Source organism: Falco punctatus (assembly GCF_963210335.1).
Source record: "Falco punctatus genome assembly, chromosome: 14".
In the NCBI taxonomy this organism is placed as follows: Eukaryota; Metazoa; Chordata; class Aves; order Falconiformes; family Falconidae; genus Falco; species Falco punctatus.
The window spans coordinates 2,330,074-2,340,577 of record NC_137594.1 but is presented as its reverse complement, the minus strand read 5'-3'; the positions used below and the strand labels follow the sequence as shown (position 1 = coordinate 2,340,577).

General features: G+C 62.5%; 1 protein-coding gene across 5 annotated transcripts in view; it reads right to left on the bottom strand.

The window, feature by feature from the left end:
* Positions 1 to 16: 16 nt before the first annotated feature.
* CBFA2T3 (CBFA2/RUNX1 partner transcriptional co-repressor 3) overlaps positions 17 to 10,504 on the bottom strand; it is a 30,241-nt gene continuing 19,753 nt past the window's right edge. For 2 of the 5 annotated variants that reach the window (XM_080364886.1, XM_080364889.1), the window contains exons 2-12: positions 8,995 to 9,141; positions 7,506 to 7,583; positions 6,224 to 6,465; positions 5,824 to 5,913; positions 4,090 to 4,271; positions 3,720 to 3,976; positions 3,511 to 3,596; positions 3,099 to 3,294; positions 2,881 to 2,949; positions 2,457 to 2,647; positions 17 to 1,719 (exon numbers count right to left, since the gene is read on the bottom strand). In XM_080364886.1, coding sequence (XP_080221012.1) covers positions 1,420 to 1,719; positions 2,457 to 2,647; positions 2,881 to 2,949; positions 3,099 to 3,294; positions 3,511 to 3,596; positions 3,720 to 3,976; positions 4,090 to 4,271; positions 5,824 to 5,913; positions 6,224 to 6,465; positions 7,506 to 7,583; positions 8,995 to 9,115 — 1,812 coding nt within the window. In that variant the 5' untranslated portion in view covers positions 9,116 to 9,141 and the 3' untranslated portion in view covers positions 17 to 1,419. The remainder of the gene's footprint in view (positions 1,720 to 2,456; positions 2,648 to 2,880; positions 2,950 to 3,098; positions 3,295 to 3,510; positions 3,597 to 3,719; positions 3,977 to 4,089; positions 4,272 to 5,823; positions 5,914 to 6,223; positions 6,466 to 7,505; positions 7,584 to 8,994; positions 9,142 to 10,504) is intronic. The other 3 variants (XM_080364888.1, XM_080364890.1, XM_080364887.1) reach the window with 2 other exon arrangements.

The window sequence follows — 10,504 nt, the reverse complement described above, 5'->3', positions numbered from 1 at the left end:
ATGCCACAGCCTCCAGCGGGTTCTCATCATCTTTTATTTGGCAAATGTCTCTTATTATTATCACTATTATTATTATTATTTTTTTGGACCTCTGCAAAACACTATTTACATTCACATTAGCGTACAGCACTCCTGCCCCACATGGGGCTTCCCTCCTCTCGGAGCCGGGGGACTTTCCGTATTGCACTCCCGTCCTCTGCGCTTTGTACAATGATGCAAGAAATACAAAATAATCAACATCGTCCTTGGCTGCCTCCTCGGCCAGGAAGGAGGTTGCACTCACTTTCCTTTCCTTTCCTTTTTCCTCTTAAAAAATCCTTGCAAAATAAATCCGACGTGGGGTGTGGGAGCAGCCTGGCAGCGGAGGGCTGGGGGGTCCGGCCACAGGCAGCCCCCGACGGCTTCGGGAAGGGAGAAAACCAAAAATCAGTCTTTTCATCTCTTTTTTTATTCTTTTTCCAGGGCAGCAGCGGGCAGAGGTAGAGATGTGCCGGCTCCAGCTGCGCCCACCCGGGCGGTTCCCAGCCACCATCTCCCCCTCCCACATTGCAGGGGCTTGCTTTTAAAAAAAACACCCTTTTTTTGCTTTATTTTAATAGAAACTCTTTAAAGCCCCAGGGGCACGTCCATCCATCCTTGTGGGGAGGGGAAGGAAGCGACAACAGAACGAAACGAACTTTGGCAGTGGAGAGATGTTTGGATCTTCCTTGGTTTTGGATTTCCTTTGGAGCAGAGGTGAGTCTGGTCTGTTCTTGGCTAGCTAGCAAGGTAGTTACAGGTGAGCGTCCGTCACGCGGCTTGACTTGGCGTCGTCTGGTTTTTGGATTTTTCTTTTTTTTTTTTTACTTTTTTTTCCTTTTTTACAATTTCTTACTTAAAGCCAAAGAGTCCGACGTTTTCTTTTTTATTTTCTTTATTTTTTTTTTTACAAAAAAAAAAAAAAAAAGAAAAAAAAAGGAAGAGAGAGACGAAGAAAAGAAGTTTCTTTCCTCCTGCAATCGAGCCCCTCGGCAGCGCCGATGTGGGCCGGGGCCAGGCTGGCCTCTCCCCACGTCACTGCATGGTGAGGCTGCAGCCAAATCCCTCATCCGGAAAGAAAAATGAGGAAAACAAAAACCCCAAAAAACCCAACCAAAAAACCACCCGAACCACAATCCCCCAACCGATAGAAAACCAACCAAAAAAAAGCCAAAACAAAGACTGAAGAGAGAACAGAGAAGACCGGTATTTGCCTTAACTCCACTTAAAGCCCAGTTTGAGGATCTGTGAGGATTATTTGTGAGAGCTAGAGAGGTCGTTTCGGAGGTCACACGAGTCAGGTAGCTGAGGAAATTGCATCGAGTGCAGTCCATGTCTTTTGGAGAGCGGTGGTAGCAGCGGCGGCAGCGGCGGCGGCAGCAGCAGCAGTCCAAGGGTGGCTCAGCGGGACGTGCTCTCCAGCGGTGCCGGGGTGGCTGGCGTGCCGGCGCGGGAAGCGGCCACCGAGCCCGTCTCGCTGGGGCTGCTGGCGATGGTGGCCACCCCATCGGGCTGCCCCGGCCCTGGCGGCAGCCCCACGCCGGCAGCAGGGGCGCTGGGGGCCGGCAGCCCTTGCAGAGTCTGCCCGCAGACGTGGTGGTGCTTCTCCCAATCCTTGTGCTGGCAGAAGGAGCCGCAGTAGCGGGCAGTGTTGCAGCCACTGCAGGTCTCGCTCGCTTTGCGCCCGCAGTTCCAGCAGCTCTGTGGGGATGTGAAGCCAAACCTCAGCCCCAGCTTGTGCACCCCCATCTCGGACCAGGCACTCTCATGTCCAGATCATGCACCCCTATCCTGGACCACACATCCCCATCCCAGATGGTGCTCCCCCACCCTGAACCATGCTCCCCCGTCCTGGAGCATACATCCCTATCCTGGACCATGCACCCCATCATGGACCATGCACTCACGTCCCAGACCATGCACATAATCCTGGACTGTGCATCCCCACCCCTGGACCATGCACTTCCCTCCCAGACTGTGTCCCTCCATCCTGGACCATGCACTCCATCCCTGACTATGCTCCTCCATCCTGGACCATACTCCTCCATCCTGGACCATGCACATCACTCTGGACTGTGCATCCTCCCCCTCAACCATGCACCCCATCCCTGACTGTCCCTCCATCCTGGACCACACACTCCATCCTTGACTATACTCCATCCTGGACCATGCATCCCCATCCCAGACCATGTACATCTTCCTGGATTGTGCATCCCCATCCTGGACTGCACACTCCATCCCCAGCTTGGTGCAAGAAATCTCTTCTTCCCAACCCGTGGTGTGGCCGCAGCCCCTGCTGGTATCCATGCTTGCATGCACAGATGCTGCAAACTTGATTGCAAAAGGAGCAGGTCCCAAACACCCGTGCTGTCACCAACCCTGCCCCACCCCACCGCCCCCCCCCTCCCCCCCCCCGGCTTGATCCCGCCGGCCCCCACCTCGCTTGAGTCCTCCTGCTGATTGATGACAGTCAGGGCATCTTCCGAAGCCTGGCGCTTGGCCTCAGCCAGGGCTCGCTCCATCTTGGCTCGCTCTGTCGTGATCAGCTCGTGGGCTTTCCGCTCAGCGTCCGACACGGCCTTCTGCAGCTCGGACATAGCCTGACGCTTCACCTCGTTCACAGCTTCTTCTGGAAGGAAGGCAGCCGAGCATGGCACAGGGTGTCCCAGCACCCCAGCCCCGGTTGCGTGCATCCCCCGCTGCAGCAGCACCCTGGGAGGGCTGCGAGCATCCTCCCCCTGCTGCAAGCGCACCCTGAGCCCCTCCAGTGCCACAGGGACCCCGACGCAGTATGGGGAGGGCAGGGGCAGAGACCCTGCCAGCTCAGACACTGATGGGTGCTGGTGCCTGCCCTGCACTCACCAGCCTTCCTCCAGATCTCCTCTGGCATGTACCCGGAGAGAGGCCGCGGCACGAACTCCCGGTGAGTGTCTGCGAAGGAGAGGGGGTGACGCCGTTAGGAGATGCGATCCTCTTCAAACCCACCCGCCGGCAGCACTGGACCCCCGGGGGAACAGCACGGGCACCCTGGAGAGGGGCGCAGCCCCCTGAATGCACCCCGCAGCCCCGGGGCTCAATACCTAACTGGGGTGCCTCGGAGGCGGAGGAGCTGTTGTGGGGGCGGGCAGAGGGGGGGCTGCCTTTCTTCATGTCCTCGGCGTCGCTGTAGCGCCGGATCCAGTGGTTGAGCTCCTCGCGGTCAGCCTCCTGGCACCGCCGCAGTACCGTCAGCGACCGGCGTGTCTTCTCCACCATGTCCATGATGCAGTTCAGCAGCTGCGGGGGGGCAACAAGTCAGGGTGGGGGGGTCTCTGCTGCAAGCAGCTGAGGGGCTGGAGTGCCTGGTGCTGTGGCGGAGATTTGGGCTATGCCAGGCTGTGCCAGGGCTGGTGTACCACTTTGGCTGGGGGGAGCAGAGGATGCTTGGGAGAAACGCCCTTGGGGGACACGGTGGGGATGGAGAGCAAAGGCTGGAGGAAGGTTACAACGTACGTTGTTGAGGTGTTTCCACTCCTCTGCCCACTCCCGGTCGGTGAGCCGGTGGTCAATCACCTCCTCCTGCCGCGTCCCGTGCACCACTGCAAGGCAAGCGCAGGGCAGGGGTCAGCCCCCCGCAGCGCCCCTCTCTCTGCACGGGAGGGGGGCCCCAATCCCCTGCCCACCCCCCCGAACCCTGGCACACCAGGGATGCCACCACTCACCGGCAGGCCGCTGGCGCTCACGGAGCTCCCGGGGGTCGGGGTGACGGTAGGTGTCACGGTAGTGGTGCGCCATGGCCATGTCCTCCAGGCGGTAGTGCTGGGGCAGGGGGGGAGCGGCGGGGGGGTGCCCCAGCCCGTTGGGTGGGTGGCTCAGCCCGTTGCTGGGGCTGTAGCGCTGCGCCGGGCTCATGGTGCACGGCCGCTTGCTGAGGTGCTCAGGGTGCAGAGGGTCTCGGTCCAAACCGTTCTCTTTGGTCCTGGGTGGAGGAGAGGAGGTTGGTCCCCACTGGAGACTGGTGCCCGCTGCCCCAGTGGGGATGACAGGGATGCATCCCTGAAAAAATACCCTGCGCATCCCCCCGGCTTGCACCTGTCTGGCGTCCTCCTCTTGCCGCTCTCGCCCACCTCCAGAAGCAGCTCGGAGGAGTCGATGGGAGAGGAGGCGTTGGCGTCCAGCAGCAGTTGCTCGTGCTGGGCCAGGTACTGGGCCGGGGTCTGCTTGGCCATGCGGGCACAGTGCAGCAGCTCCCGCTGCAGCAGCGGCAGGTTGGCCTGAGAGGGGAAGGAGAGTCCAGTCTGCAGCCCTGCAGACCCCCCCAGCCCGGCACCCAGTGGCTCAGAGCACCCTGCAAAGCCCAGCACCCGAGCACAGCCCCCCCAGCGTTGTCCCCAGCCAACTGTGAGCAGGAGGTGCCTTTGGGCACCCTTCCCTTTGGGGTCCTGCTCATCTTCCGCAGGGGGACATCCTTGGGACACCATTCATTGCAGCGTGCCGAGGTCAGCTGGGCTGCCAGGGGGGGACACATGTGGCCCCCCATAGGGTTCAGCCATGTGCTGGCACGGGCACAGATTCAACTGAGCCCCCCGTGCATCCTGGCAGAGGCTGCAGAGCATCATACCCCAGCCAGGTCAGCCACCTGTGCCACCCTGTCCCCAGGGCTCTCACCCTGGGGACCTAACCCCCCGGCCCGGGGAGCCCCCAGCCCATCTGCCACCCACAAGGCACAAGGACCGGTTGCAAACTCCCCATGCACCCACCTGCTGCATCTGCCCTGGCACCGCAGCCCTAGGAGCATGCAGAGCAGCAAGAATTAAGCAGCAGAGACCCCTTTCTGCCCGGGCGCTCTGGCTGCCAGCTCTGGGTTTCTCTTTAGGCAGCTGATCCGCAGCCAGACTCCCATCTGTCGGACACGTTAGCGCCGAAGCCGGAGATGCGTGCTGCAGCGAGCAGAGCTGGACCCTCCCCTTCCCCAGCCAGGGACCAACCCCACAAAAACAAGCAAGCCCCCAAGTCTGGGAAGCATGCCGAGCCCGGCTGGTTGCAGTTAGGATAATGAGAAACATCTGGAGCCCACGGTGGGAACAGCTGGGAGCGGGGTGCCAGGGCGGCCGGCTGGGCCGCCGCGCGCTTGGCCGTGGGACAGCAGGGATGGCTCCCAGCCCGCCCCAATCCACAGGGCCACCAGCACCTGGGGATGCACCATCCCGCTGCTCCTGCAGACCCCAAACCCAAGCAGGAGGGCATGGGGGCTCTGCTGTCCCTCCCGGCTCAGCCTGGCCATGTTTTGTCTCTGCCATCCCCTGCCAGGAGCAAACCTCTCTGGCAGCTTTGCAGGCAGATTCCTGTGGCGAGCACGGACCTCTGCTCCAGGAGGCTGGGGATGCAGAGAAAAGGGGCTTTTTTTGCACTTTTTCATTATTCCTCTCCTAACGAGGGACAGGGGACACTGGGCTTCAACATCTGCCGGCAGTGCTGGTGCTGCCAGGCGTGCCAGCGGCCGGCAAATCCCTCCGGAGCGGGGTGACAGTGCAGAGTCAGAGCGAAATTAAAAGGCAAATAAAAAAAGGGGGATTTTTAATGAATTGCAAATGGTTACCAGCTGGGCTGAACTCTTCGCTTTATTGCAAACAGCCCCGGCCTCATGTGACTCTACACATGCAAGGAGCTGGGTGTGCCGGGGACACACACACGTGCTTGGGGAGACGCGGGCAGCCCCACAGGCAGCTGCCAGCCCCGGCCCCAAAGCCGCCCCCTGATCCCCCTTTGCTGGCAACGCTGATGCTAACGCCAACATCCCCGCAGCGCCCGCGCTGGGACACCCACCTTGAGGAAGGGGATGACGAAGGGTCGCAGCGGGAAGTTGGTGGCCTCCTGGAGCTTGGCGTGAAACTCCTCAATGGTGAGCGTGGAGTTCTGCAGGGACAGCCCAGGCTCAGCACTGCCAGCCACAGCCCCCCGCCTGCCCTGCACGCCCAAGGGGATGCTTTACTACTTCTCCCCCGTCTAGGCTCCTCTGCCATGCTTGAGGGAAAACCATGCTCAAGGCTTTGCTGGCGACGCCTGCAGCCAAGACCCAACCCCGCACCGTGCTGTGCAGATCCCAGGAGACACTGGAAAATCAGCTCCCATTTTTCCAGCAGCATCTCCACCCCAAGAGGACAGTGCAGGATCCCCGGATGGTGCATCACTCCCCCAGCCCAATGCCTGCACCTGGCACACGTACCACAAGCCCCAGGACGAGGGTGCGCACCCGCTCCCCGATCTCGGGAGAGATGTCATTGCCAAACTGCTGCAGCGTGGTGAGGAAGCGCTTGAGCTTGGAGAGCTGGCGGGCTCCACAGGCCGGTGGGAGCTGGTGGGTGGAGAGGGAGGCAGTGGAGGAGGTGGCTGGCCCGTTGCTGAACCCATTGGGGGTGGACGGGGCCCCATTGATGGCAGTTGGTGAGTGGCTGCTCCCGTTCATCACTGCAGGGAGAGAAGGGATGGGAGGTCAGAGCGGGCGGCTGTGCCCTGGCACTGTGGGGACAAGGCTGGGATGTGGGGACCGGAGCATCCTGGTGGGTACTGCAGGGCTGGCATCCCCCAGGAGGCTTCAGGATACTGCTGCATCTCTGGGGCCACACCCTGGACTGGTCCCCGGTGCTGTGAGGGGCTGTAGGGAGGGATGGGATGCAGTGCATGCCCCAGCGCAGCGAGGGCCTGATCCTGCTCCCCAGTGCTCAAGGTAGCCAAGATACGGGACTCCATCCTGCCCCTCTGGGAGCTGCTCAGCACCCCCCAGGGAGAAGCCACGAGCCATTTCCCATGGAGCTCAGCCTGGCCTGCAGCACGCTGGCACCTCAGGCCCCGCTGCCCAGGCGGGGGGGACAGGAGCTGCCTGGAACACCCCATGCCAGGGGACCCAAGGCGGGGACACCTGGTGGTGCCAACGGGTGGCACAGCGGGCCCCTCGCTCCTGCGCCAGCCCTCTGTGCAGAGCATGCGAGTGCAGGGACCTTTCTGCAGGGACCTTTCGGCAGCCAGCACGGGCACGGCACGCATCACCCCATCTCCCGACCGCACGCTGCTCCACCACGGCACCCGGGCATGCACCGCGCCTCTCCCCGCAGCGCACCGGGCACCCGGCTCCTGGGATCGCACTAACCTTGCGGTGCCTGTGCCGCCTTGCCTGCCCTGCCTGCCTGGGCAGGCTCCCGCTCGCTCTACGGCTGGGCAGTATCAGCCGCCCGCTAAAGAGGTGCCGAAAATAACCCAGCGGCCACAACTGCTTTTATTCCCGCGACAGGTGTGTTACTAAGTTAGACGCCACACATGTCCCTCAGCCGGGGCCGGGGTTCACATGCCCGTGACCTGCTGGGGCAGGGCGAGGGGCTGGCACGGGGGAGCACACCCTGCCCAAGCTCCCCCCCGGCGGTACCGTGCCCCCCGCCGGACCCTGTGCCTGCTGGGGGGGCTGTGGCTGCGGCTCGGGTCTCTCATGAGAGCGGATGCTTCATTTTACTTACAAAGACAGACCATCGACCATTTCAAGCAACCATGAAAACGGCCGCGAGGCAGAAACGTCGGAGGGCCAGCGTCTCGATCTGCAAGCAAAATAAAACACGCTATGATGAGAGAGCAGAGGGGGCAGCTCTCAGCCGGGGGTCCCTGCAGGAAACACTCCTTGACGGTGGGCACGGTGGGGGCACGTGTGCCACGGGCAAAGTTGCCTGCACCCAGGTGTGCTGGGGATGGAGCCGGGTCCCTGCATCCCACTGCAGCCAGATGGAGAGATCAGGGGCTGCTTGGCTGCCTAACGCGCTCCCCACGTTTTGGGGCCACCCCTGCACAGCCCCGGCACGGGGGGAGCTTCGCGACACTTCCCCGAGAACAAAACCAACCAAAACACCGTTGTGCTCAGGGCCGAGCCGCAGCAGAGGGGCTGCCTGCGCCCCCAGCCCCGTGTCCTGCACCGAGCTGAACCCAGGATGCCACATCTGCCGCAGGGTTCGGATTGGAAAACAGAACCCCTAACGCGCAGCCCTGCACGAGCTGCTTTCTGCTTCGAGAGCACCTGGCCAGGAGGGTGGCAGGGCTGCCGCAGGGAGCGCCGCTGCTGGGGGGCTGTTTCCGAGGTGTTTTCTTCCCTGCTGGGGTTTCTAAGCAAGATGCAGCTCTGAGCAGAATCCTTGCATGCACATGTGCCTGACTGGGATACATCTCGGCGGAGCTGGAGCCACCGCTCACAATGGCCGCTGCCACTCCTGCTGGGGAGACCAGCCTTGGCCCCTGCCCCGCGTGCGCCTTGCCTGGCCATGTGCCACGTCGGTGACACCGGCACAGGGACCGATCCCTGGTGCAAGCCCTGCAGGTGTGGAGTGAGCCCATGTGCCACTGGTGCAGCCAGCATGTTGGGGCTCCCCCAGTTCAGTGATGCTACAGAGGCTGAGGACTCGGACCTCGAGTCCCCACCGAGTCCTCTGATGCCATCAGCACCATGGCCTGGGCTGGGGAAGGAGGTCTGTGGCACCGCCCTGCCACAGCTGCGTGCCACACGCATGGGCAGCTGGGTCCCCACATGCCCAGGACCTGCAACGGGGCCAGCTCTGACTCGCGGGGACTCCCCCAGCCCACAGCATCCTCCAGTTGCCTTGCTGCGGGTGAGAGCACCTGGGGCCACGCACTGCTCTGTGCCACTGTTCAGTGACCGTGTGGCAGGAGACCAGGATGTCCCCATCCCCAAGCACCCTGCAGGGCACTGCTGGTGACGGGCAGTGCCATGGTGCTCCCTGCAGCCACACGCATGAGCTGGGGCTTTGGGATGTGCAGCCCAAAGACCTTCTCCAGCGCAAGGCTGGGTAATGGCACCCCACAGCACAGCCAGCACCGAGCACCGTGCCAGGGTCTGAGGACGCTGCTGGTCCCGGGTGCAGCGTGTGACCTGGAGGCGAACGGAGCTGGGCAGCCTCCCTGCCTGGCATCCCTTCCCCATCCCCATCCCTGCCCAGTACTCACTGGTGTTTGCTGTGAAGGAGGGATGGCGTGTGGCTCCCTGGGTGACAGCTGGCGGCGGCGGAGGCATGCTGGGCGGCGTGGACCTGGACTGTGTCTTCACGTCGGCTGGCGAGTCGGGCATGGTGGCGGCCCGCGTCTCCGCGTTATCTGCAGGGAGAGGGCATGGGACGGTGAGCAGGGTCTGCCGGGCAGTGCCACCTTCCCCTCCCAGCGGTGGTTGGGCTGGGGGCAGAGGGGACCCTTGGGACCCTCGGGCTGGCCTGGATGTCTCTGCTCCCCAGCAGGACGGCAGCAGCCCTCACCCTGGGCAGAGCTCAGGCAGCGGGGACAGTGGCTGGTGTCCTGTATGCCTACAGGACAGTAGGGATGGTGACCGACCTCACGTGCAGCCACATAACACTGGGGACGGTGCCCGGGGCCTGGCATGGATGCAGGGTGGTGGGGACAGGGCAGGACATCACTCTGCCCCACACAGGGCACAGCCCAGCCCAGCACACAGACAGCGTAGCGTGTGTGTCCCTGCAAAGCTACCGCTGTCACATACCAGCACCCTCCTGCCAGCAGGTACCTGCCCTCGTCTGGAGAGTCCCTGGCAGCCCACTAACCCCTTGCTGTCCCCAGCAGCTCTGCGCGGGGCTGCCGTAATCCCAGGCAGGGATTATGCACAGGCAGTAAATCGTGGGTTCCTTACGGCTGGTGCTCGGTGGCAGCAGCGATGACAGCACCCACGTGCTGTCCCCCTGCAGCCCCAAGGAGCCCTGCGAGGTGCCAGATCCTGCAAAGGGGGGAGCGCAGGGCTCCCTGCCATCACCGTGCTGGGCTCCCTGCAGGCATTGCTGCCTCCCTCCCAGTGCCCTGCACTGACAACCCCAAAGAGCAGGCAGTGGCAGCATCCCCAGGGGAACCATGCCAGCGCTGTCCCCTGTAGATGGTGGTGGCAGCCCCGGTGCAAGCTTTCGGCCCCACGGCTGCTGTGCTGGCGGTGATGGGTGGCCGCAAGTGCGGGCAGCTGCAGTGATCTGTCAGGGCACCCGGAGCCCATGCCGCTGCTGCCGTCGGCCCCAGCCAAAGAAGGAAGCAGCCACCACGGCTGCCCCCCGGCCCCGGGGTCCCCGCTGCGCCCCAGCACGCTTCCCACCAGGCAAGGCTGGTAAACACTAATCTAATATGCATGCTTAATCCGCCACAACTGTTGTGAGATTAATTGAACCCTGCAAGAGCACATTGTCCAGGCTAAATAAAACCGGGGCCTCATCCTGAGCAAGATGTTATCGGGGCTTATGCCATAGCTGATGCCATGCACAGAGGACCAGGAGATGGGAGAGCCAGTGACAAGGGCCAAAATCTTGGGCAGTCACCATCATGGTCCCAACAGCATCCTCCAGACAGCTCCAGCACAGGGGAGCATCCCTCCCTGCCCATAGCACACCGTAATCCTGCAGCCGCCTGGATGTGCACACTCCAGTATCTCTTTCCTTGTTCCCTTCTCCCACTGCAGCCATAGGAGAAA